Raw genomic sequence first — 27500 nt, forward strand, 5'->3', positions numbered from 1 at the left:
TGTCCCAGCGCCCCCTGCTTTGGCTGCAAAAAGAGCCGCATCATTCTTTTAGTTTGTCTGCTCGTTGCTTCACACAATGTCAACCAGTCAGTCGGCAGATAGTAGACAGACAACCAGTGGAGGTGCTGACCCTGGTGCAGCGTGTGTGATCGCCGGAGCCGCCGTGCTGCTCCTCTGACGGCTCCTGCCCTCAGCTCCTCTACCCCCGCCCCCTTTCCCCATCCCCTCCGCGCTGCGCCGCACCTCACACCCGGCGCAGCAGCGGGGCAGTCCGGCTGCACCTCCGGCTCCCTCGGACCAAACCACCGCGAGCCTCCTGCACCTCTTCGACTGGAAACCTTATTACCCCGGAGCTTCCTGTTCGGCTGCGGTGAGTCCGATCACTGTTTTTTTATTGTTGCTCTGAAAGACACACAACGAGTCCGTGATAATAAGTTACTCGTTCATGTGGACTCTATTGTGCTTTTATCGTCTATGATCGTCATGTAGAAACTTTTTCCCACATCCTATAATATCCTTTTGTCACGTGCACAACATTTATATAGGTGTTTTTTTGTTATTGTCTAGATGTCTTAAATTCTTTGTAGAGTGAATAGGTTCAATAAAAATAACTCGTGCATTGCAAGTTGATGTGATAATTATAGGGGATTAATTATTAGCAGTGTAGAATACGTCAGAGTAAGTAAACATATTGTTTAATTTCAGATAAGGCAAAACCATTAGGACTTGTGAAAATGTTTACTGAAGCCGGGCTGTTATCGGACACTATTTTATTGTTCTGGATGGAGTAGGTCTTTTCTCAGATCCCAGACATGAAACCCAATCTGCTCATGCAACACATTTATATTCAGCTCCAGAGGCAGCAGCGTATCATTACTATTTCCCCCCCCAACTGCAACTCTGGTCCGAATAAGCTCTGCTGGCAGCGCTTTGATTTTTATCACTCCGCCTTGTAATTACTTTGGTAACGCTTGACATAATGCATCAGTTTTAATAAATGTCATTGACATGACCGAGATGTGCTCCTGATTCAGTGGAACGTGACACATGAAGTTAAAGTTGGTGGTCTTGAAGTGTTTTAATTACGGAGCCAAACAGGGAGCAGGGTGCTGGACTCATTACAAGTTGGGGGCCGGCGGCCTTTTGACCTCCAACGACCTGCCAGTGAGCCATGAGGGTGGCCACTGAAATACCACCTTCACGCACATGCGCACACGCACACACACATACACACACACACGCATGGATAGAAGAACTTGTTAGCCCGGCCAATAAACAAACACACACAGCAGGGATCGATCAATGAAATGCCATTCTGCCTCAGGACACATCGATACTTCCACGCTTTCGTTTAAAGTCCACTAACTCTACTGAGAATCTGCCCGGAGTCCACTCTGCTCCAGAGTTTCAGAGCTGATTAAAATGGAGAAGTTTGGAAACGCTACTGGTTTTAGTTTTAAAACTCCAGGGCTGTGTTTTAGTCTAGACAGGCAGACACTGAGATGTTTGGAAGCGATGTCACAGACACTCACATGCGCTTGCTGGTTGGGTCTTTTCAGTCAGGACGTAGCCTTCACTGATTCACCAGGCTCCTATCCCTATGTCCTCTTTCCAGAAGTAAACAACCAGCATTAGCCTTGAATGCAAAATTGATAATCAATTGCAAGTGTTGCTGACTCTGTTATCTTAGCTATAAGCTGTTGTTCTGTTAAATTCTATGTTTTACAAATATACAACTGTTTACATGCCCAGGAGACAGGCTATTATTCAAGCAATCTATGACAATTCCTGTGTGAGTTTTCCCTGTTTATACCGACACGGGCATGCCAAGGTCAAGATATGTTTTCAGGGGTTTTAGTACGGACGGGGAGTGATAATAACACATAATCCAATGAACAACAGCTGGTGATCCAGTCTTTCTTAGTGACATTTTTTGACTTTTTCATATTCTGGTAGCTCTGTAATTCCCCCAGTTGGCCTCGACAGAGTTGGCGTAGGGTCTGTGCTTCTTGAGTCGATGCTTTGATATTTCCATGTCGGCCTTCTGTTCGCACTCGACTCAGCCAGCAGCAGATGATTAACACATGTGTGTAATATGGTTCGTTCGCATGATTTTCTCTAATGATACAGTACATGTCAAAGCACTTGATTAGGAAAATGAGCGAAGACATTCCCTGTGGTTTTTCCACTATATTCAATGTCGTCTTCTTTTTTTTCCTTTTCCCCCCCCCCTTTTTTTTTAACCTCAGTTATACATTCCTTCAAGGCGGACCCTTTGTGACCTTTAGGTGTCATTGACGCAACCGACCAGCCAAAGGGTCAGTTGCAGAGGTGCGATCTCTGAATCCGGCTGTTGTATTTGTTTTCACACCACAGGGTTTTGGGGCCACACATGCTGATGTTGGGAAAACCGATCGATCACACTCTGTCATCCCCAAATGGCCACAACTCCTTCACCTGACAACATGATAGAACTCCCCCTGTGAAGGAATATACTGTTAGAGACTGGACTGATCAATAGCTGGTCAACAACCAGCAGGTCATGTAACAAGCTGGTCGATGTTGTGACTTTTGGCTGTTTGGAGGGAAACCAAGCGCCATCTTGAAATCTGTGAACAAACTTTTTAAGGACTCATGTAGTTTAAAATGAACAAAGCCATAAACCGTAATAATTTTTTTAAACTGCTGTCCAGGAATAGTTTTTTTTGGTGATTGATCGGCTGCTGTCTGAAACTTGTTAACATGTCAACTTTTACGGATGACAAATGATTTGGACAGTTGTAAAATGACCTGTGAAGTCTCATGTCTGAGTGATGAGAAAATAGACAAACTAATTAATGCTTTATTTGTAAAATATGCTAGCGACAGTTATCATTTTAGCCATCAAAATACCAAAATGTATTTGTCAGTGCCCTCTGGTGGACAAGTCACTGATGCTATATTTAAGTGACCTCAAATAATGAATATATATAGCATTTAAATACTGTTATTTCTTCTTACTTATCAGCTGACATATACACACAACCAGTGCATCTGCTGATCTCATATCAGCCATGCTAATGTGTCCGTCAGGCTACTGTGCTTCTCTATGCTCTCATCACTTAGCAGTTTCAAAGTTTGTGCAAACAGCTCTCCGGTACCATGGCAATTGAGAAATAAACAGAGACGAGGAGGAGAAGAGAAGAAAAGAATCAAGTTAATGTGTGATCGCAGAGAAGAAATTTGGAAAGGAAGAAGCAACAAAGAGCGCAAATTGGGACCGTCGGTTCCAGCAGATACAGGAAGCCGAGAATCCTCGGAGGGTATGGATATTTGTTGAAGCATGAAAATGTTTTCTTGGCTAAGGGGGAAGTGTAGCCATGTTTTGCTTGGGTTCGGACCTGAGCGTGGACAGTGAAAATAGGAATGTAATTGAAAATCAAAGGGGGAGCTGAAAAAATGCGGCCTTATCATGTATGTTTGTTCACCTGGTTAGCGGGGTTAGTGAGTGAAGGACGCGAGAGGAGAGCGAGAGAGAGCGGGAAGGGGGAGGACCTGTGATAAAACACAAAGTACACTGCTGATTGTACTCCAGACAAACTGTAGCAGAGTCAACACTTTTCAGTTAAAGTCGTCAAAAGTAGATGGTGTGAGTGTGTGTGTGTGTGTGTGTGTGTGTGTGTGTGTGTGTGTATGTGTGTGTGTGTGTGGGTGGGTGGGTTAGAGTGTGTGTCAGAGAAAGTGTGTGTCTGTGTGTGGGTGAGATTGTGTGTGGGCCCAACAGCTGTTGTAGTCAAGCTGTTTCAGCCCTCTTAAGTCAGTCAAGACACACAAAGAGAAACAAGGGAAAGACATGAAAGGGAAGGAGAAGAAAGCAAATAAGACAAACAGGGGAAGATGGGGAAGGGGAAAAAAGAGTGAAAGAGAAGGAGAAAAGGAAACAAAGACAAAAAGTAATTGTAATTTTATGGAAAAAGAAAGAAGGAAAACGGAGACTTTTTGAGGAGGAAATAAACCCAAGAGGGCACAGAGAGAAAGAAAGAGAGAAGAGAGAATGAAAGAGAAAAAAGGAGATTGAAACCCAAACGTGGTTTCAATCAGCTGTGAGGTTGAGAATAAAAATGTTTGATGGTCGCAATCGAGAGAAAGCCTCCACCGACTGATGCTCTGCTGAGGAATGTGTTCGTACACACACACACACACACACACACACATGCACCAGACAACACACACGGCTCCTATTAAGTTGTGGGCACTTACCGAGAAGCCCCCTCAAGAAAATACTGTACACAGTGACATGGAAATATTTGATTTAGCCTGACTGGAGCTAAAAGCTGAACTAAGCCTGATGATTTAATACAGGGATTCTTTCATTCATTTCATCACGAACTGCAACAGAAAAGAGTTTTTTCCATCAACACTCACTGAGTCTGGCCTGTTTCCCTGGAAGGTTTGTGGGTGTTGAAGTGAAAGCAGGTTTTCACGGAGTCGTCTCTCCACACCTTTGCATGTTTTCAGTGTTATTGTCCAGTGCACTGTTGAAAGAAGAGATTGGACTACAATCAGTATCTGACACGTCAGGGTCTAAAAATTACACTTTTGAGAGCTGCAAAGAATTAAGTATTGTTACAGTTTTCTATAAATTGTCATGTATTTAAAAAGAACGACACTCAGAGTGCATATCCCCACCAAGGCCCAACAAGAAGTTTACCCCCAAGGAAATCAATTCCGGATTAAGATTAAGATCCAGATTATTATTTTAACAGTCCAAGAAACATAACTGATTTGATTTCTATCTCACAATGTCAAAGAAAGTAAAAATATCTTTCATGTCTCTTCTTCCTTCCTCAAACAAGGGCTGGTTGACTGGGAGAAAAAAAATATATCAAGATTACATTTTTATATGAGTTGACATTGATAATTATATCACGATTATTGTCACGTTATTTCTTTTAAGTTTAAAGCAGAGAGTGACAAAAACTTGATAAACAGAAACACATTTTATAAATGTGTTTCTGTTTATCAAGTTTTTGTCTCCTCACTGTGATTTCCCAATGCATTACCAATAAACCATTAATATAACCATTAAATCTATATATTGTATATTAAAGCTTTGTTGTAATACTATTGAAAACAATAATATTGCGAGAATTATCTCTATTACTTACTGTCGCAGCCCTCCCTCAAACTCAATGTGTCTTTGTTTCCTCTCTGACAGTAATCAGAACCAGAGGACCAGGCCGTACCCAGAAACAGGTGCCCTACCAGGGGTAATGGAGGAGATGAAGGATTAGAAGATAATCCAGGGTATGTCTGAGTTGCCCCCGTGCTTTTCCGATATTTCCAGACCCAGGGAGTCAGGCTGCTCCCGGGATTATCGCGTTAGACCTATTACCTTGTCAAACTGCTGGAGTACTTTTGTTCTTGTTGTGCTTCAGGCCAGTTTATCTGACAACTCACAAATCAGAATAGTAAGGGCAAAATAGAAGGACGACAGAGAGCAGGGAGGGAGAATTCAGTCGGGTAGGAGCATATGTTTTTGCCCAGAGGGTCCAGATACATAAGAGGAGTCCGAGGGAGCGACCCCCTCTGAGTTGTGGTCAAAGGTCTTTAACAGGATTACAGACAGAGACAGAAAACCAGAGCTTTCTGTAAGCACAGTAATTAATGGCCCTGTGTATATTCCTGTAAAACTGTGGCGTATTAATTTGACTGAGGTTGAGAAAGACAAACATTTGCCCTTATTCAGAAGAGCACAAGGTCATGGGGACTTGTTTTCATTAGAGAGGTGTCCCGTCACTTCAGCGTGGTTCATGGGAACGTGCACATGCTCCCCTCAGGCACACGGCATTTCAGATTCAACATCACACCTTTGTTATACTGGCCCCTGGTGTCCCTTTGTGAGCCTGGATATGGCCCTGCTCAGCGCTGGTATGTGGCACGCCGCTCCCAGATGCCCCTCTTAAAACGGCCAGTCAAGGGAAGTGGAGCGGAGGGCCTGGGAGCGCGGTCAGCATTAAATTAGAGGGGCTGCCTTGGACATGACGCAATCCCCAAGACCTGAGCCATAGCAGGTCATTAATGAAGCCAGACGGGGGCCTTGCAATGCGTGGGAAGCCTGTCGACATTTTAGCTGCTGCAGTGGAAAGCTTTTCAAGAGAAACAGAGGTCCTTGTCGGGGCAGCTTTGTGCTATCAAAATATTTTAGAGTTGGATATCCATTACTCTGCTGGCAAAGAACAACAGCGGGAAAAAAGCATCTGCCTTCAGCACAATTTATGGAGTTCCTAAACTGACAAAAAGCAGTGTTATAACAGAATACATATAAATATATATATATAAAGAGCTTGAAGAGAAAAGAGTTTATACAGTAACACTAAAGCAGAGGGAAGTATATGGCTCTTCCAGCGATGCATGTTTACCTAAGTTAGTTCTCGTTAAGTTGCTATCTGGAAACATTCGTTGTATTTAGGTTTTTCAGGTAAGCTAGCCACGTAGCCCTCCTGTTGCCCAAATAAAAAAATAAAAATGGGATATGTAGCATGAAAATAGGAAGTTGATCAATGATACAATTTCCAAGATGACCCAAAAAATGGGAACTTTTAGAAGTGTAACCACAACTTGAGGTTGTGAAAGATAAATGAAAAGAAATGTACAATAACACTAAAGTATGAAGAACATGGCTGTTTTAAAATCACCTGCTTTACTAGAGTTGCTCAAAGGAAGAAAAAAATGGGATATGTAGCATGAAAATAGGAAATTGATCATTGATAAAAACTTCCACTATGACTAAAACCTAGAAAACCCCAAGTGGTGGAAGTGAAAGATAAATGAAAAAAGTTACATTTTATTAGTTCACTATATATTTGTTCCTACTTTTCCTATTATTAGCAATTTTTTTTTACCAATATTATTGATTCATGTTTTCAATTCACATTTTCGACCTGTATGATCTCTCAGTTCGTCAGTCTCGGGGCTCCATACCCTGGCAGTCTAGCGGTCCTGACAAGTAGCAGCAGTAGTTTTGTTATCAGCGGATTTTCATTATCTCTTCCTATCTCGCTAGGCATACTTTGCCTGTTTATAAACAAACCTCAGCCCTTCAAAAGCATGATCAGTCTTTCTAGTCAGATGTACAGTGAATTCTGTGTGACCTTCACGCCAGAGAGAGCAGCACAAAATGGAAGCAGGAATTCCCCTAAAGTCCACCTATTTCATGGATAAGTAGCAGACCTGTTTTTTTTTGTTTTCACAGAAGAGTGACCAAGGTCTAAATTTAGACGGTTCCAGACCATCGGACCTTTGGAATCTTTAAAAACCTGTAGAAAGCAATCTGTCCAAAACACAGTGAGGTTACTTTACAACTGACAGTATTCAGAAAAAGCAAAGCAGCGCGATCTCTCCCTGAAGCTCAATGTCCACGGAATAAACTGCAAATTTAACGCATTTCTCTCAACATCTGTCAAAATTAAATACATCCCTGTCTGCATTTTAAAGATAGATGTTTTTTGCTCCCTGTTTTTCCTCTTGATAGATGGTTCCAAGGTCCAACCGCACAACCATTTGCAGCTGGACCTATTTCTGAGCCGATGTCGACAGAACCAGAGCCCAAAGCAAGTCAGGCTACCTGACCACTCTCCAACTGGCCCGTCTCCAGGAACACAACTGCATAGTGTTCTCCTCAATTTATGTTTGTTTAAGTCAGCCAGCTATGCAGAACAACAAGCTACAAAGAGGGGAACAGAGTTTGGCTCGCACACGATAAACAGAGATAATATTCGAGGGAACTATTTCGTGCTGCAGGCTTCAACTTTCCAGCTTTAGTAATTACATGGTTTTGAAGATCTTGGAATACCCTTTCAGAGCTCTTTTTTCAGGTCCGTACTTTGGACTGAACTGTCAGGGATTGTTGCATAAGTCTGAGAGTTAAGTTCAGCCTCTCGGTCGGATTAAAGCCAATCATTTCGTGGTTCGTCAGCCATTTACTTCTTGCCACCATGAATCTTCAGGAAAAGCTGTCGGGCCTGAAAGGTCTGGTCTCTCACTCCCACAGCAAGCGCCGCTTCAAAAGTGACCTCACAGTGGAAATGATCAGCCCTCCCCTGGGCGACTTCCGCCACACCATGCACGTGGGCCGTGGCGGCGACGTGTTCGGGGACACCTCCTTCCTCAGCAACCACGGGGGATCAGCCAACAGTAACAACAGGGACACAGATTCCATCTCCAGCCCTGACAACAAGATAGGTGCGTTCTTCTCCAGGACGCTCCGTCAAATCCGGAGGGGCTCGGACATCCGACCCAGAGAGGCCTCCAAGGACCTGTCTCCGGCGCCTCCTCCCGTTTCTCCCATCATCAAGAACGCCATCTCCCTTCCCAGGCTGGATGTGGATATGTCTAATGGGAGTCCCACCACCAAAGTGCTGTTCCCCAGTTCCCAAAGTACGCCAGAGGAGAAGAAAAGCTCTTATGGTGAGTTTTGTGAATGATTTTTTCTGTAAGTCCCATTCATGTTGCTTATTATTCCCCCTTAAACTTTCATTGTTCCTCAAAATTACATTTTCCAAAGGTTTGTTTTGAATAAATTCCTCTTGTGGCCTTAACCTGGCCTTAAGCTCTGCTCCTCCCTTCCTCGTTTGGTGACTGGGATCTATGAATATGCTAATATGGACAGCTCACCTGTTCACCCCACCCACAAATTGACAGGATTGGATTCTTAGGTTTGTGACATCACAAAACCCTGGCTCTATGAATCCATTTTTTTTTTTTAAACTGCCATTCATTTACTGCAGTGTTAAGGTGGAAATATTCAGCCATGGTGCTGACCTGTGATTATCCTTAAAATATGTTTTGATCACATAAAGAGACCAGGGAGACATGTTAACGTCTACATAAAAACTTGATTTTAACTAGAGGGGGACTTTTAAGCTGCTCTAATCGATATGTTTACGTCAACAATGGATCAAGTTTGTAATGTAATAACCGGTCCACATCATTTCTGGCTTTCTGATGTATTTCGCCCCCTAACATTGTTGAAAGAAGCTTTCAGATTGGATTCAACTATTAAGTATATCGACTAATCCCCAAATGATCTTAAGTTTTTTTTTTAATTAAATAGGAACATTGCTAAAGAAAAAAACCACATAGTCAAAGGTTAAATGAGTTGGCGTCAGTGTTAAACTGGTAACTGCAGGGAAGTGGCCACTGCCTGTGGAGCCTCTGGGAAGATCATCCATCAGTTCTGGAGACAGATCAGGTCAAGATGTCCTTATGAATCACCTTGGCTCATAATCAGCTGTGCTTGTACTGATAACACACAGAGATCCAGACACAACTGGCAACAGGCTGTCTGAGAGGCTGTTTAAATAACCCACATTAACACCACACTCACGGCTCAGGCAGTCCGACCTCCCCCGTGTGCGGTTGTGTGAGTGTGTGTGTTTCAGAGTGAAAAGAGGATTTATTTAAGGTTTAGAATAAAGGTTAGGTTTAGGTATGTAATGGTTATTTTTAGGGTTATGGCAAGTATCCAGGAAATGAATGTGAGTCCATGTTAAGTCCCCGACGATGACCTATGACAACGTGTGTGTGTGCGTGTGTGTGAATTTCTGAGAAATGTGCTCCAGAGTTGGATGACGAGATCCATGTATTATACAGTTACATTTTACCTCTGCCAAAGAGGTTGTTTTCATCTGCGTTTGATTTTAATTTAATGATCCAGATCGGGAGGCAGTTCTAGGATTTCATTTTTCATTCTCTAACATTGCCAGACAGGACGCTTGATTTCTCAGAGAACAATTCCTGGATCCTAATGACAAAAATCTGGCATATTCAGGGAACTGATATAATCTGGTGAATTTAAATATGGTTCCATTAGGGGACCACCTACTAAGTGACATTCTAGTTGTCTGAACTTAATAAACTAGCTATAATCTTATACATTGAATTTGAAGGTGATCAAGCAATATTCAGAATACATGACAGAATCCCTTATTGAACCTATCTTTGTTTTAATGTGGTTGTAAGCGTGTGTGGGCTGTTTTTTACATAAACTACGTTACTTTCCAGTAATTATCCATCCCGGCACATGGATGAGTGGAGATTCTCCAGGTTTAGAAGCTGGTTTCCCTCTTGACTTCTGTCTTATTCTCTGATTAAAATGTGTTAATCTGTGAAATCACACGTCGTTTTCTTTGGCGGGAACAGAAACCCTCCAGACTCTCGGACTTGCCTGTACGTCTGACATTGAGATGTGCTGTGGTAATTTACCCGTTTGGGTCGTGGAGGCAGACGAGTGGGAGCGTGTGACTTGTTAAGTGATCTTGCAGGTTTGGACGGATGATTCACGCTTCTAAGAGTAGAACAACTCAATTTCTCATCGTCAGCATGTCCTCAGATGGGTTTACACCGCCCCCTGTTGGAGGTGTATGCTAATGTTGAACGTCAAAAGATCTTCGTCGTCTTTAAACTTGTGTACAGAGGTAATATTATATTCAAGTGTAAATATATAAGCATCTTATTAAAAACAGTGAAAACAGGAACTACATGAAACATTTTTAAAGATTTTTTTCGAATGTATGGTTTAGTATTGTTTTCAGTCAAGTGTCTCTTATGTCCAGTTGTAAAATTAATTCAATTCATGAAGGAGAAATAATCATAAAATCCAAAATTTATGTTTTAACAGTGTCTGTGGTGATATCCCACTCAATATAACAATAATAACTTAATTTATAAAGCAACTTTCAAAACAGCAGCTACAAAGTGCTTCTTTTCTGTGTAACTCGTTATGGTTAAAGAATAATGTGCAATAATGGGGAAATATTCTTGGTTGCTTTCTTGCCGACAACCTCACACCATAAAACCACAACTTGTGTTTTTGTCACTGACAAGACAGTTTGTTTGTCAAAATGTTGTGTACAGGAAACAGAAAACCTCAGCTTTGATTTCACATTTCAACGTCTGTGTGTCCCTCAGGTCTGGAGTCCGGCTTCGTCACTCTGCCTCGCCTCTCCCGCTCGGAGCGTCAGCAGCCTTCCATCTCCCTCCCCACCTCCTGCTCCCCCAACATGCACCGAGGCTCTCTGACCGACCCCACCGACGCCATCTTGTCCACCTGCTCTGCCACCATTGTGACCTCTCTCGCCAAACCCGCCACAAGCACCAGCACCGCCTACTCTGACTCGCTCCCCTCCCTCACCTCCCTGGACACCTTCACTTTTGACCTCGGCCCCTCCCTCATGAGCGAGGTGTTCGGCCTGATCGACGGCCACCTGGACGAGCAAGGCCACGCCTGGGAACGAGAGGAGGCGGGCTCAGCGTACGGGCTGACCAATGAGGGATCGGAGATGGACTCGGCCACTATCTCATACGTGGACTCCCTGCTGAGGGAGGACTGTGGCGGAAGGAAGAGCCCGCACGCGGCCGACTGGGAGGAAGAGGAAACTGTAGTGGAGGAGAACGAAGTCAGTCTTTGTGTTAAAGTGCCTGATGTGGTGATGGAGTCTCCTGAACAAGTGAGGTTGGGATCGGGGATGGAAAGTGAGCGGTTCCAGAGCGCTACGGATATGCTTGCACGCCATTATGGCGTCAGCCACTTAAAGGGACAGAGCATGGTGGAGGCTGCTGACTCAGAGATGATGATCATGAGCCAGCACAAGAAGAAAATGTCTTACAGTTACATGGACGACGAGGATGAAATCAAAGTCTGAGCTCGGCTAATCGTAGATTTTTCATTTAAGTAAAACATTTGATTCTTCTGCAATTCCAATCAAGTCAATCACCTAAAATGTTGCAATGGTCAACGAGGCTGGCTCTGTTGACAGAAAAACCCTGAACACAACAACCTGAATTCAGTATCCTTCATACTGCATCTTTTACCTTTATAACATTATTCTTCGAGGATGTACAATTTTGATACCTGTGGCTGAATGTATTTTCAAGGCTGCAAGTTTCCAAAGTCAGCACAGAAAGGGAGACCGCGTTTTTCCAAAAAGACTGAAACCAAAAAGAAGAGTGAGAAGAGAGGATGTACCAGAGAATGTGGTTCAGGTTGTGGAGGCGTCATGGAGGAAACACTATAAAACCTGTCATTCACTTTATACATGCGATAATACACGTCCTCACGCAAGAGGGAAAAAGATTCTCTATGCAAGTCCATCTCTCTGATGAGAAGACAGAGAGGAAGTGTGGATTAGAAGAATAGATTTAATCTTACTACAACCCTTTGCCGTCACTACAATCTCTAATCAGCTTTTCACTCAGGAATACAACACCAGGAAATAAAAAAAAGGGAAGAGAACTCATGAGAGATCTGGAATCTCAGGATCAACCGCGTCAGACAAAAGATAAACCACAGGAACTTGTCAGCTCTTGGACTGATGGAATATGTTAATACCGGCGTTTGCTAGAAGCAATTAAAGCCTCAACCATATATATATATATATATATGTTCATTTTATGTTGCAAACCTTTTCTATAGCTACTCAGTGCACCTTTTATCATGAAATGAATATGAAGTCCGACTCCTGTATTGATTTTTATAGAAGAACTGTCATTTATATATTCTTTTATACAACTTGACATGATGATATCAACTGACCTCCTATAATTATGTACTTACAGTATGAGCACCTGCAGCACATAATGCAATTCACATCCATATGCTGCAGTCAGTACCAATGATATAATACAATGATATAATTTCACAATAAACATGTTTTTAATGAGGCTGAATATGTTTTTATTTACATGTATTCTCATGTATAACATGTTTCATTTATGCATTACTGAGTTGAAATCCTGAAAGATTTAAAGTTAAAGAGCTAAAAGCTGCAGATGCCACAGGAATCGGTTGAAACTGACCACAGCCGTCGTCCTTTCTGTGAAACAGAGACTTTGGGTGGAGACAAGTGAACAGTCAAACCTCAATTCAGCCTTGAGGTCCATAAAATATTTTGCCAGCGTACATGAAGACTGTGATTGTGTCGATTTATGGAAAACTACAACCTAAAAACATAAGAAAAACAACCAGCAGTCTTTTTTTGGATGTGGATTCATTTATTGCTTTGGGTATTTTTTGTTTCAACCAAAATGACATTGCATTCTGGGAAATATCGGACATCATTAGACAAATAAATAAATTGTACTGGTTATGAAATACAGACCCAAAAAAAGTAATTAAGCTGCAACACTTAAACGTAAAAATACTTCCTGGAAGGCACTGAACAGCAGAATAAACATGTTGAACAAAAGTGAAGATACAAAAAGGAACGTGTTTCACTGTGCTACAGAGGGAACTTGTTTCGCCAGTGATGGTGGAGGAAGAGGTGGAGGGCAGTTTGGGGCTTTGAGTCCAGGCTTTTTCGGTGGAGGCTTTTTCGGGTTGGCTCCATGAACTCGGGGTGCGGGCGTAGGCTTGGTCCCAGTCTCCACCCTCGCTGGGACTGTGGTTGGGGGTGGAGGGCTCTGTAGCTTGGGAGGCACAGGGGCTTTCGGCTTGGAGAACTGAACCGTCACCTGCTCGCTAGCTTTGTTCGTGCCGAAGCATCTTCTCGCTGTAGAAAATAAGAGCAGGAATATAAGGAAGACACTGACCAGGTTGTGTCCTTAGACCGTATATAAAACATGGTCTCCACTTCCTCTCACTATCCAGAAATGAAGCCAAGATATCCTGTATACGAACGCTGCCATCTTGAGCTTTAGAGCCAGTCTGCACAGCTGCCATACACACACTGGAGCAATGGCAAGTCAGTCTCAGCTGTTAATCATGATGTGTCGCCCCATTTTTAAAGCATTAGTTCATTAATTAAACCAAATTAAGTGGGAAAAATTAACACTAAGTGTGATAAGAAATACCTAAAATGACAGAAATCGTCATTGAGAAAAATGTATTTGATGTGAATTTTTAGTTTGGTCTATCTCCCATCCACTTACATGGATGAGGCTGGTTTTATGACCTATACTGTAGCCAGCCACCAGGTGGAGATTGAAATGGTTTGGCTTCACTTTTGGAAAGCTGACAGGTCGTTCATCTTTCTTTACGGTTCTGTTCAGAAAGCAGAGATTAATGTTTCTTCCATTGTCCACTAAATGTACCTTTGATGGTGAAAATGTGAATCTTATACACCACATCACATAACTGCATTATGAAATGTTTTTAATTAAAGCAAAGCTGTGATAATTTGTAATTAAAGAAACAACATAATCGTCTTACAGACAAACAATTTCTGAATGCTACTGTAGCTAAAGTTAGCTAACCCTACAAAGATCCTACTGAGCAACTGATATAATTTGGTGACTATGTCTCTCCTTTACATTTCTATTGTGTTAATTTAGCATGACTTACCCGCAATTATCACAAGTGACCATAATGTCAGCTGTTTAAAAGCTTCATCATTTCACTTTATCCCAATTTCAAACACAATTGTCACCAAATATCTCAGCATAATATTCTTAAATTATTATCAATGTTTATACAAAAGAAAATCCAACATTTGTCGGATTGCTAAATGGTGTTGCATTTCAGTTCAATTTAATTTAGGCTGGGGAAGAGACACCATATAAGGTAACAGCAAAGTGGGTAAGAAAGAAAGGGTCTCAGTTTTGTAGACTGACAAACGTCACATCAGGAAGAAACGACTTAAAGGGGAAAGTTTTTCAACCTTTTCTCAGCTCTGAGTTAATGACAGTGACGCATGACACGAGGGGTTGATATTTTGGTCAGTGGTCTGAGTCTTCCTGTTTCCTATGTACTTCCTGGTTGCTATGGCAAGTGGTAATTTATTTTCACTCCCTCGACAAACCACAGAGTGACAGGAAAATGGTAGAAGTGAACAATCTCTACCCGACATTACACAATAGAAAGAGATATAAACGATGAGGCCGGTCTGAAACAACAATGAATGATGGGACTGCTGCTGCTCTAGGGAAAAAAAGTGTTGGGCCACTTAAAGGGGAAGTCCAAAATTTGACACATGTCGTTTACTTATGAGAAATGCTACTCAACGATGATGTTTCGATAACATATTTCTTAGAATGGACTGCGTGAAAAAGTCCGCAGAGTGACTGTTTTCTTACTCTGAGGGTATCTACTCAACCCCTTCAAGTATTTAAGGAGAGTAAAACCCTAGAACTACTACTACTCTTAGTTTAAGTACAATTTACTGGCAAAATGTGAGTATACTTTATACCTAAAGGTTCAAATAGCCAGTAAAAGCTACTTAAGTATTCTTTATTTACCAAGTCTTATTAAGTCAACTTTGCTTGAGGATTTCCCAAGTGAAAATTATAACGAATTTCTGCGTGAGAATTGTTACCGAGCTTTTGTTAAGTAAATGTCACTCCAAATTTTTTTCAGTGCAACTTCAATAAAATTTGAGTAAATCCTTTAGATCTCATACACAGCTCTATCTCTTTGAACATTATGTTAGACTCAGGACTTTAACTTACGTTTGTACGGGGAGCTGATCTTCAGCGATGCTCTTGGAGAGTGTAGAGGTGCCTCCAAAATCGACTCCAGCTGGCCTTGTTCCGGGCACTGCTTCTGGGTGGGGCTCCTGTTCTGTCCCACGTTTGGTGTTGATCCCGCAGCGGAAGTATTTGAGGCCAGAGTGGGGTCGGCAGCGATTGATGATAAGACGCTGGACGTGGTGTTTTTATGGGTTGGTGCCGTTGGTGCAGCTGCAGGGCGGGCCCATGTGGAGGAGCCACTGCGACTCACAGAGCCAGTTCTCATCTGGAAGAAGGCACCACTGTCCTGAGAGGTTGTACTGATGGAAAGAAAAGGATGAACATGTCTAGTTAGTAAATAAACCTACCTTCAGCCTGTGACAGTAAAAGGCAGTCATTTTATTGTCAAACCATTCATCATTTAAGGCTTAGCTGCGAATACTGTTCTGACACAAGGATACCTGTTTGCCTTGGAGAGTGGGAGATGATAGGACGAGCAGGAGGAGGTACTGGAGGAAGAGGAGACTGCTCTGCTCAGCGTCTCCTTTTCTGAGACCAGAGACGGGGCAACAGGAGCAGGAACGGTCACATCTGATAACTCAGGGAGTTCTGGGATCTCAAAGGATACAGCTGACCAAAAAAAGACATGGACATTGTTTTTGCGACATCAAATAGACAGCTTAACATTATAGAGAATAAATCCTGTTAATCAGGTGATGATGAGTTTGCTGAGTTGTGAGAATACAGTGACATTGATAAGAATAACTCTGATTACAAATCACAGATATTGTATATTATGATTACGTATTCATTTACTGCATTTTTGTTATGTTTTCAAACACATCAAAACAGAAGAACAGAACACACATAAAATATAAGGAATTATGAATGCCTGTCGTTATAGTAGCCTGTAGATTTAGCAGATGCACTGCAGTCAGAGCAAGCGCTAAAAAGTTTAGGAATGATTTTTAATCTTATTTCAATCTTGCTGAACTGTTGTTTTCTTTATGCATTGTCCCAATGTGCTTAACCTGAGGCCTAAAGGCTCACGGGTCATTGTGGGGTTTATTGTAATTTATTTATTTGAGTTAATAATCTTAAGATCCTGACTTCATTATACAAAGTGAAAAAAATCAAGTGTATCCTAGTTTTAGTGTCAGTGCTGTGATGTCTTTGTTATATTTGCCTTATCATAACTGAGAGACATTTTTAAAAGCCCAAACTGCAAAAATAAGTTCAAGTTAAGCAGAACCACCCTGACATACCTTCAGGGAAGAGGCTGGAGCTGTACTGAATAAGAGGCTCCATAACTGTGACCACCTGAACTGAAGAAGCTGACGCCATGTCAAAGAGAGCAGCTTCACTATAGAGACAGAGAGAAGCAGAGGAAACATCAAGAGGTCAGAATGAAAGAATACGACATCGTCACTGTTCTGCATAGAAAGCAATTACATCACAGACCTGGTATTAACATCCTTCCTGAGACATCTGATCTAAATGTGTCAATGCTAAAAATACGATTCGTTATGACACTGTAGTGAGTAAGAGGCCGTCGACTGAGTAGGTGGTGTTTCATATGTAGCCCAGGACACATTTGCACACCTAGTGCAAAAGCCCTGGCCACATTCGTCCCAGACCCCTCTGAATGTGGTCTGAGTGATCAGATCTCAGGATGTATTAAGGACGCATTTGGGTGTTCAAATCTGTTCTTAGAGCGGTCAACTTGTACTCTGATCGCAAAACCAAAACTCTCATGTGAGCAGAAGTTCTAGTTCATGACACCGATGCTCAATTGAAGATTATGAAAGAGGAAGGACAGGCAAAACAGGGAACATGAATGAGAGGAGTACGTTAACAGTAAAAACGGTAAAAGAAAGTATAATGAGTTATTTCATACGTACCCTTCAGCTCGGGGCCAGAGCAGGTTGGGCCCCAGGACGATGGCAATGTTTCTGGGGGTCATCTTGTTCACAGCCTCCTGCTCAGACAACAGAGACAAAAACTGGACCAGATACCTGACAGAGAGAGGAAAACACAAAGTACACCGGGTGATGAAAGGAGACATGGGAGTTCAGGGGGGATCAGTCAGGTCAGCGCTCTGTAGTGACAAAAGCGCTTACTTGATGATTATCAGGTGAGAACTGTGATACACAAATGTTGCAAAAACACAACATCAGCCCGGCTGAATAAAAGGTCCTTTAACTTTAGATAGCTTCCAAAAAGTGAAGTCAAACTGTCTTGAATGCCATCTGGTGGCTTTTTGCAGTACAAGTCATAAATCCCACCTCCTCCATGTTAGTGAATGGGACATTGAACAAACTAAAATAGTCACGTCAATACACGTCAAATCATTTTTTCTCAGAGAAGGTTCTGTCCTTTTAGGTCCTTTTTATCACACTGATGTATGTTCAAAGTCTTATTTTGTATTAATTATTTGATGTTAGAAACAAAACGGCGTGAAACTTCATGATTTACAGCTGACACTGAGACACAATGTGTATTTGTGGAACCTTGCTCCATCCACATTTAGTAGTATTCAGGCTAAGATGGTGGCATTCATATATTTTAGCTTTATTTCTGTCTAGGAGGAGGTGGAAAGGTGTTGGCCATACACTCTATGGTGGGCTAAATGGTCAAGTTAAAAAAGTTATAATATTATAAATAATGATAACAATGTCAAAACCACATGATATACCATGTTGACCTGTATCTGGAATATTTTGTTTTCATTTTTGTACAATAGGGGGAAGTGGAGACACACAATCCAATCTATATTTTGTGTGTTAGTTTCATAACTGCCAAGATTTGCTAATAAACGTAGCACTATACACAAAGTTCCACCAATGATAGTGCTACATGAGGGATCCCCAAAGCCAGGAGCATCTTTTTGCCCCTGAGATGGAAAAGAAAGTGACGTTTGTTTTGAAAAAAACATGAGCACATTGGGCACAAACCTGAGGTTGTTGTAGTTTTCAGGTGGCAGTTTCTTCAGCAACACTTTGAACTGCTCCAGTTTCTCTGTCAAGTCTTTTTCCCTATGAAGATACAGATCAAATTCATGACACAAACCGGAAACCACAGTAGGATGAGAAACATTTTGAGTGTAGATATTACACACACCCAGCTGCTTTGAACCAGTCATTGTAGAGTTCAAAGGTCAAGAGGGGCTCGGGCAGTTCTCGAAGGTAACACTTCAAAGCTCCTGTCACCGGATTCAGAGACAAACAGTCCACAATCACAGCAGTGTTCAATCAGGTTCAAGGTAATATATACAGAGTCACTCAATAATGTTGGACAAACAATGATAAAGAATAACACAAGGCCCAGCTGAATTCCCTCTCTGCTTGTTAAAATACATGGTTTGCTCTAAAACTAAAACTTCTTCAGTACACAGGAAATTATGTATTTCACATTTGTGGAAGTTATAACAGGGCCTGAGTGAACAGAAGAGGAACAGTGAAATGAGCGGTGAAATGAGCGGTGAAATGAGCGGTGAAATGAGCGGTGAAAGTCACGTTGGCTGAACAGACAAAGAAGCACACGTGACTTGTCTTTACCGGCCACAGCGTGAGGGTCAATTGTGAACTCGCTGTGATCCACGTTTCCTTGCTCCAGGCCAGTCTTCAGCCTCTTCACCACTGAGGCTGCCGCCGCCAAACGAAACAGGCCCTAGAGTGGCAAGTGAGGAAAATTAGAGTGATTAGATGGGAGAGCAACAGATGGCGTTAAGGCCCAAGTGATGAGCGGCCAATAACCTGCCAAGTTGTAAAGCAAGTAAAATTCCATGACCAGGTCTAGCCAAGATTTAGTTAAAACCTGATGCACAGATCACCTGTGACCGAAATCAGAGCAGTGGTTTTCAAAAGTAATAAACAAAATATCACATTTGCTGTAAAATATACTGATTGATTAGCCTTAGCATCAGTACTTCCTTCAAGTTCCTGAAGCGGAGATGCTAAGACAATTTGATAAAAAAGTTTATAGCATTACAGCATCTGTTTTGTCTGAATTTAAAAATAGAATGTACAGGTTATCCACGCTTTTATGTCTTTAGAAGTTGAGCGGCCTGATTGGCTTCATCTGGCTTCATAGATAAATACAGCTGGGTGTCATCTGCGTAACAATTGAGATGTTTGTAGTGCTCCCTGATGATATTGCATAAAGGAAGCATACATAGGGTTAAAAGTATGGGCCCAAGTACAGAACCTTGTGGAACTCCGTGAGAATCTTATTAGTACAATTTACAACCAGCATAGCATTCCTTTAATCCCCAAAACATCTCCAGTGTTTGAGGCCACTGCCTGATTTCTCTTTCATCCCATCAGTCCTACCTCCTCTGCCATGCCCGTTCTCAGTAGCATGTGAATACACTCCTCGATGGGTACTGCGATTTCTCTGTCGCTTTTGGACAGATGAGACAGCAGAGGCTCCCCGTAAACTTTCTGATTGGAGAGGCCCAGCGCTGGCCCTGCACAATCAGACACAGCACACAGAGGAAATGAACACATGTAGAAATATTGCGTTGACAGTGCAGGAAATAAATGCTCAGATGGACACACACAAGTTCACCATTTTGACTGTGATTCTCTTTGAGCTCGCTGATGTTTTTGTCCAGGAACTCGTGTGAATGTTTGTGGTACTCTGCTTGCAGTTCGAGAAGCTGCGATTGCACAAACAAAGAGAGGTGGTGCATATGAGAAGCTGCATGAGTAAACACTACAACCTTAAGCATAGTTTTTGCAAAACCTGCAGATTTTATTTTGTTTGCCAGTTTAGAATTCATTTAGATCTATCACTACTGCAGCTCACACGAATGAAGTAGTTTGCGTAGTCGTCTTCTTTAGTCGCAAAGTGGTACAGATCTGCAGAGTACTGGTCCTGCAGAGACAGAAAACATAGAGAATAAACTGTTGACTTCACCGAGGTAGTGGCGGCGGTTCAGTCCCGTTCAAAAGGACACGAGATAGTCTTACCTTGATGCTCTCCAACTTCCTCCATGCTTCTTCCATTTCCTCCTTAAGCCCTTCCTGCTTTGCCTGGGCGCCGGTGCTGGCCTCACTCCTGGCCACAAACACACACAAACATGTCTCCAGCTTCAGAGGACATTACATTGACTGTCCTGGAGACTTACTCTTACCTTAACCATAGTTAACCTAAACACATTTTCACCTTAAAAAATTAACGTTATGGGGACTTTTTTATCCCCTTAAGGAAGAGAAGTCCCAATTATGTGACTATATAAACTGATTAAGGTGACACTCACCTGTTTTTTGCGTTGTTCCAGTCTGTAGTGAGCTTTGCAAAGTGCTTCTTGTTCTTGAGAATCTCTGGTAAATCATCCTAAAATGAAACCAACAAGGGTAAAATGCTGAGATTAAACTTTTGGATTATTTTACGGCTTTTCAGTGTTGACTGAGCTTTATAAAATACCAATGAGCTAGTCAAACTCTTTGAAAAGAACACATGAAATGAGCACTTGATATATAGGTAGTACAAGGTTTTACATGGTCGCGAGTGAAGGACAGAGTATTTTTAGACACAGTGCAGCCCTGGTTAAAAGCTTTTAGTGGTTCATGAGAAGTATAATGGTCGTTTCTCTTCGGCAGCCACTGTCTCACCTCGCTGAGCTTGTTGAGCGGCACTAGGACTTCTCTTTCCAGTTTCATCTCAAAGTCAGCCAACATGCTGGCCAGCATCTTCTCCATGAAACAGCACATCTCCAACACCCTCCTGCCACACACACACAGACACACCAATAGAGCTCATTCTCAACTTCTGTTACAGTGAAACCATGAAAACAAATTTGCATTAAACGTTGCCTCTAGAAAAGAAACCATCGAACACATACTGTAGAGCGCTTGCAACAATAACTGCAAACTAAATATTCTGATCCCACATGAGACTTCCTCACGTCTAAAAGACATCGGATACGCATCATCAGACAAAGCAAGAGACAGGAAATGAATGTTAGCTCATCTCACTGCTCTGTCAACTCTCTATGACTATAAATAAACAATACACAGTAAACGGATGGTCTACACAGGCTGGGTGATCCAAAGTTTAGGCACAGCGTGAGTATGGATGTGTGGATGTGTGGATGTGTGGATGTATGGATGTATGGATGTATGGATGGATGTATGGATAGATGGATGGATGGAGGGATGTATAACCTGCAGAGGATCAAAGCTGTCACCTGATAGAGGACTCTGCGTCAAAGTCCTTGAGGCTCTCTGCCATGCTGACCGACAGCAGCATCAGAGGGAGCTTTTTCTACGGAGAGAGAACCGGGTGTGACACCTGTCAGCAACCAATCAAATATGTTTGCAGTAATGCTGTGGATGTAGTGAGTCTCCAAGTGTCTGAGTACCATTCGTTTCTCAGCGTCCAGCCCGGACTGACTCTGCATGCAGCCCTGCAGCTTCTTGTGAACGACCTGAGCCGCCTTTTTGGCTGGTTCCACCCGCTGCTCCACCTTCATTCAATTATTCAGCCACACACAAACACACAAATTATAATTTTTGTACCTCTCTTTTTAACACTACACCCGAAACTACTGACAACATCCAACCCTGTACGGAATGAGAATTGAGACATAGATAAAGCTGTTTTAAAAAGTACAAAAAGTTGTGAGAAAACTGCCTGAAAATAAATGTATTGTTATTGTAATGTGCAGATACAAACAGTTATTTGAGAGCAGTAATCGGCTTTCAGGATGTGTTCTAACTGAGCGTCTTCTGAAGCTCATTGAACAGGTCATTTATTTAAGAGTACCAACAAGCACACGGACGAAGCAGTAGCTATAATTGTATTGTTATTAATATGTTATTGATGCTGGTATTACTCACCAGTACCAGGTCCGCGTGTAGTAGTTCAGTGGCATCTTGTGACCTGATGATGTGACAGGGTGTTGGTCAGTGAATGTAAACACAACAAGTGCCCAAATGAACAATATCAACACTCATCGTGTTTGTTTTAGAATTGACAGAAATCGAGTTATTCTGTTGTTGTCTTATTGATTGCTGATTATTTTCTCATTTGATCTCATCTATAAAGAGTGCATGTGTGTAAAGTGCTAAAAAGTGATTCCTTCTCCTCTTCCTTCCACCAACACTGCCATCTTGCACATTTGGAGCCTGTGCAGTAGTGACAGGGGGATTTAGTGCCAGCAGTTGTGAATCCCCTCGATACAAACGCTCGACCAATCGCAATCATAAGAGCATTTTTATCATCAAATAACCAATTAGAATTCCCACTTGGACATACATCAGTGTGATAATAACATGCACAGCAGAAAACCTATTTGAGAAACATTTATTTGATGTGCAGTTTAACTTTTTAGTTTGGTCCATGTCCCATCTATTACCATGGAGAAGGCTGAACTACACTGCAGCCTGCCACCAGGGGGCTATTGAGACACTTGGGGTTCACTTTTGTTGCACTCTCATGTCATCCATCTTTATATACATCTTATATACAGTCTACAGCGGTGCTTATGACATCACAGGCAGCAGCTGGTTACTGAACTAAGCTGCGACCTGGACTATTTCCTGGCCAGGTGCATTGAGATCCCCTTGCTCAGAGTCTTTATGCTAATATGAGCTAAGTAGAAGCTGATGCTAACTTCACATTAGTAACTTATGACCTATAAGAAATAATCAGCAAATACAAACTAGTATTATTTGGCCAACAGTGGCAGGGTTGGAGAACTTTTTTTCGGCCAGTCTGACAAACAACAAAAAGCCAACAGGCTGAAACCGGAGTGTGAGGGTTGTCGTTGAGGTTTAGTGCAGCGCCAGCTCTGAGACAGAAATGACGGTTTAAGACCACAACCCTGTTTCACCTCCGCTGTGGCATGCAGCCGTGGGAAGAGGAGGGGGAGGAGATCAGCACAGATGAAGCACAACACGTGTCCCTGCTGTTTTGAGAACATCTTTTGGTTCGTGATGCATCGAAAAGGAAGCACAGCCCCGTTTGAAAAGAGGTCAGATGAGCTGCAGCGCATTCGAGTGTGTACTGTACGTTCTTATTTTCCCCAAGGAACTTCACATCTGACATTTCAAAACACAAAGAGGAGGAATTCATGAGGCTCACATCAGTTCCTCTGATTCTTTTGGAAATGCTTCACTCCACATAGATTACAATCACATCCCAAATGTAGTGTATGCTTTATAAGGGAAGTTGAAGCTAGGGTTGGAAATCCAGGAAAAGATAAAGAGAGCAGGCCACACTTTTAGAAAACAGTAACAGATACTTCCCACGCCATCCCATCAGCCCTTAAGCTCACTTCTGATTGGCCGTGTATATTACAGTCCTGCGAGAGCCACAAACACCTGCGTTTTTACAGATGACTTCTTCGTTGATGGCTACCTATATGTACATACTGTACATTAGATGTGGATACTTAGAATGCATGCGTGTGCTACTGTGCGTTATGTCCCTACACGTCTTTATCTCACCAAAAGTCACCGAGATGCAGTAAGGTGAGAATTGGGTGGGGGGGATGTTTGTAGCTGAAGTGCATGTTGCACTGCTGCAGATGCACGGGTTTGTAGGTCTTATATTAGACACACACCCACACGCCAAGAGAAAACCAGACAAGTGTGTCATGTAAGATTTCGTCACCCACTCCGTTTCAAATGTCAGTCACTGTCATGCAAAACTCTCAAGACCCGAGGTATTCGACTCCTGTGGCATCCAAATATCTGAATCAAACTGACACCTACTCGTGAGCCAGGCACAGACACACACGTGCTCAGAGATGAACGGCTAAGATCAAGGTTTTTCGATGATCTACAGAGGGAAAAATTAAAACAGTGACGAAAAAATAACACAAACCGAAAAAAATTGCAATAATCTATTTACGTTGAGTCATATTTTCGTTTCCTGTTGCAGAAATGTCTCACAATGGCTCCCCTCAGATTTGCTGAACCGCTGTGGTGTTCATGCGTGGAGGAGCCTGAGGTTTCCCATAAAAATCAGCATGTGTCTCTTTCAAGAGGAACCAGCCACTGGAGCATTCCTGCTAGACGCACTTCCCACCGCCGTGTTTGCAAGAGTGAAAATGAGAACACGGAGACCAAAGCAGAATTGAACGTTTCCTCAAAGCAGTATAGCACCGAAAAGAAAAGCTTCTCCAGCAGACTCTGGCAGGTAGTTAGCTCTGGATTTGATGGAAAGGAAAGACACATTAAAGGTTTTTAGACTTAGAATATTACAAATGTTTTTTTTTGTGTTAGAGTATTAATTGACCAGACCGCCCCCCCCCCCCAGTATATGTTGAAGCTCCTAGATCCCTCAGACCAGCAACTCGGTCGAGACCATAGACTGTAAATACCGATGGACAACATGGCCACTCCACAAAGGTGAAGCCACAAATTTTCAATTGCCCCCAAGAGTCTGGCTGCAGTTTAGCTCTTAAACCCAAACTCTTGCATGTTAGTGGATGGGACATGGACCAAATTAAAAAGGAACAAAAACCAGGGGTGAAGACATAACTTCCTTGGTGCTAGCTTTGCTGGATGTGTAAATTGAAATTTGACTCAAATTACACATCAGATACATTTCTCAAATAGGATTTCTGTCCTTTTATGTACTTCTTACAACACTGATGTGATAAATGTTAATTTTACATTAAGTTTTATTATTCATTTTATGGGGTGAATCATCTTATTGACAACTGAGACTGACTCAGGATTGGTCAAGCTGTTCCATCAGAAAGATTATTAGTATCATTAAGTGTTTGTCTCCCATTGACATGCTCAAGGTTGAACTCAAGACTTGCAATTTTATCTCTTTGATTTTATTAATTTCATTGCCTTGTATTTGTTTTTATTTCCTTTGAATTCCAAAGGTGTATTTGTTTTATAAATAAGCTTGACATCAAATGACGTGTCCTTAGATTAAAACTTAGATCCTTGAAGAAAACTGACATAACTTCACGTTATCAAACTTCAAAGCTAAAGATTTTTGCTGAACTGAAACAACTGTTGCGAGCAGATTTAAGTTTTACACGGTCAGTCAGACTAACTCTTTTACCGCACGATTGTGAAAGTTCATTCATAATAATCTAGCGAGTCAGATTTCCACTTTTCATTTAAGAGTGGAACTTTGTTTTATTTCTTCTCCCACTAGTTATAGTGGCACTTTAAAGCACCTGCTTTTAACTGCAACTATAGTCTCAAGGTCAAGTGTAAACCACGACACTAACATAATATCCCAGAATAGAAAATATGAGTTTCTGGTTGAAAGCCCTTGAGTATGGGAAAACCAACTTTCTAAAACTCAAAGGAAGTTTCAGATCTTGCCTCTTACCTTGGTGCAGAGCTGAGCTGCTTCAGGATGCTCAGAGACTGTCGGAGCATGCCTGCACCGGAACCCGACGAGCCTCTCTACCCGACCACTGCCTGAGACCTGCTCAGTACCCACAAAGTGTCCACTACACGTCCACGCAGGGCCCAGCCGTGCTACTTCATCAGGTGAGGAAGGTACAACACCAGCCTGGTCTTCTCTGCCTCGGTGTGTTTGTGTATGCGTGTTATTGCCGTCAGGTTTCGTTCTTGTTTTCAGGGGTGTGCTCTTAAGTAAGAGCTAACACAAGTCGGTGAATGAGGAAGTTGCACAGATGAAGCTGTGTGGGGGAAGAGAGATTTTTTGAAAGGTTTGACTGCCACACAATGTATCAACAATCTGCACAGATATGGTGTTAACTCGGACATTACACAATGGAGATATAATGGCTTTTAGACTGTTTACCAAACAAGTGAAAGAATTTACTACTTACGAATCTCATTTTTAAATATCCTCCGGGCAGCCTGCGGTTAGTTAGTGCTTCTGTAAAGGATAGCAGTGTGTGCGACAGAGGTAAAGATATTTGAAAAAGCACCCAAAAAAAAGAGGAAACGGTCACCGCTGCTGACTCTGATATTATCTATTTTTAAATCAGTGCAATTTAAAATGTTGTTTAAGTTGAATATGGGCTAAAGTCAGGCCTTGAGTATTTGTGTAAGTTGAGCTTTATCTGCATTCATTTTCTTTAGTTTCATTTTTTTTGTTTAGCCCAGAATAAAGATGACGACACATCTCCACTTCCTCTCACTATCCACAAACGCTATTAACTTGCGCATTTGGAGAAATAATTATCTCCCTAGCGATAGGGGGGATGGAGCCGCTGTATGTAGTTCATGCCGATAAACATGCTCGACCAATCGCGTGTCAGTCTCAGGCGATTCTCTCAATCTTCATAACATCAAATTACTAATTGAGACTGTGAAATTGAGAAAAAGGAAAATATTTGACATGTAGTCAGTCCAACTATATGTTGGTCCATTTTCCATCCGCTAACATGGAGAGGGTGGGGTTTAGGACATGTTCTGCAGCCAGCCACCAAGGGGCGATCAAGATGCTTTGGCTTCACTTGTGGGGAGCAGTCATGTCACCCATCTTTATTTAATCTGTGCCTTTAACTCTCAATAACAGACACAATTTAATAGGGGGATTTGACACGGGCCAAGAAAAAAAAAAAAGGTTAGAGGAAACCAAGGTGCAGATCCAGGATTGTTTTGTCATTACTTATTGGACATTGTGAGATTTATAGATTTTCTCAGGTCATAAATCAAGGATATATCAGGCACATTTAGGGAACTGACACCAAGAAGTGTGAAATATACCGCCTGATTGAGTTTCAGAGGGCCGTTGGGTATTGGTGGAGGTTTCACTCTGATTGACATTTTGTTATTGAAATGTATTTTTGAAAGAATACATTTAATTCCAGTTTTTTTTATATTTCAAATGGCTTTTTTCCCCTTCAAAGTATGAGATTATTTAATAGTATTGTCGAGGAGACCGTGGGATCATACATCTAGACAGATACGGCGATTTCATAAGTCAACAACATAATCGGCTCCTCTGTTTGCCAAAGATTGTGAATAAATAAACATGGTTTTATTAAATTTCTCCTTCAGTCTTCAGATAAGCAGGTTGCACTTTATTGAGAGATTGATTTTACACAATATTTTAGTTTATTTCATAAATAGCTCGATAAATTCTCATCTTGTAATGACGCACAACAGCAGCCCATT

At 42.0% G+C, this 27500-nt stretch overlaps 2 protein-coding genes across 3 annotated transcripts; one reads left to right on the forward strand and one right to left on the reverse strand.

Annotated features, from left to right (window-relative positions):
- The first annotated feature begins 237 nt into the window (after positions 1–237).
- On the forward strand, positions 238–12702 carry cdc42ep1a (CDC42 effector protein (Rho GTPase binding) 1a). Of its 2 annotated transcripts, XM_053414400.1 has the most exons (4): positions 238–370; positions 5198–5286; positions 7514–8448; positions 10951–12702. In XM_053414400.1, the coding sequence occupies exons 3-4, from the start codon at positions 7977–7979 to the stop codon at positions 11682–11684; spliced, it is 1206 nt and encodes a 401-aa protein (XP_053270375.1). In that variant the 5' UTR covers positions 238–370; positions 5198–5286; positions 7514–7976; the 3' UTR covers positions 11685–12702. The 2 variants fall into 2 exon arrangements, with proteins under 2 accessions (XP_053270375.1, XP_053270376.1); XM_053414401.1 differs by lacking the exon at positions 5198–5286 and having other exon boundaries at positions 260–370.
- sh3bp1 (SH3-domain binding protein 1) lies at positions 11513–26340 on the reverse strand. Its single transcript, XM_053414399.1, has 19 exons — positions 26204–26340; positions 25735–26050; positions 22269–22311; positions 21791–21895; positions 21617–21693; positions 21042–21153; positions 20687–20763; positions 20397–20484; positions 20233–20301; positions 19993–20083; positions 19755–19891; positions 18981–19092; positions 18544–18625; positions 18378–18458; positions 17325–17438; positions 16689–16786; positions 15885–16053; positions 15424–15743; positions 11513–13529 (listed from the first exon to the last, which is right to left on the reverse strand). Exons 2-19 carry the CDS (start codon positions 25782–25784, stop codon positions 13252–13254), a joined length of 2103 nt encoding a protein of 700 aa, XP_053270374.1. The 5' UTR covers positions 25785–26050; positions 26204–26340; the 3' UTR covers positions 11513–13251.
- Between the last annotated feature and the right edge of the window lie 1160 nt (positions 26341–27500).

This window comes from Pleuronectes platessa, chromosome 21 (genome assembly GCF_947347685.1).
Source record: "Pleuronectes platessa chromosome 21, fPlePla1.1, whole genome shotgun sequence".
NCBI lineage: Eukaryota > Metazoa > Chordata > Actinopteri > Pleuronectiformes > Pleuronectidae > Pleuronectes > Pleuronectes platessa.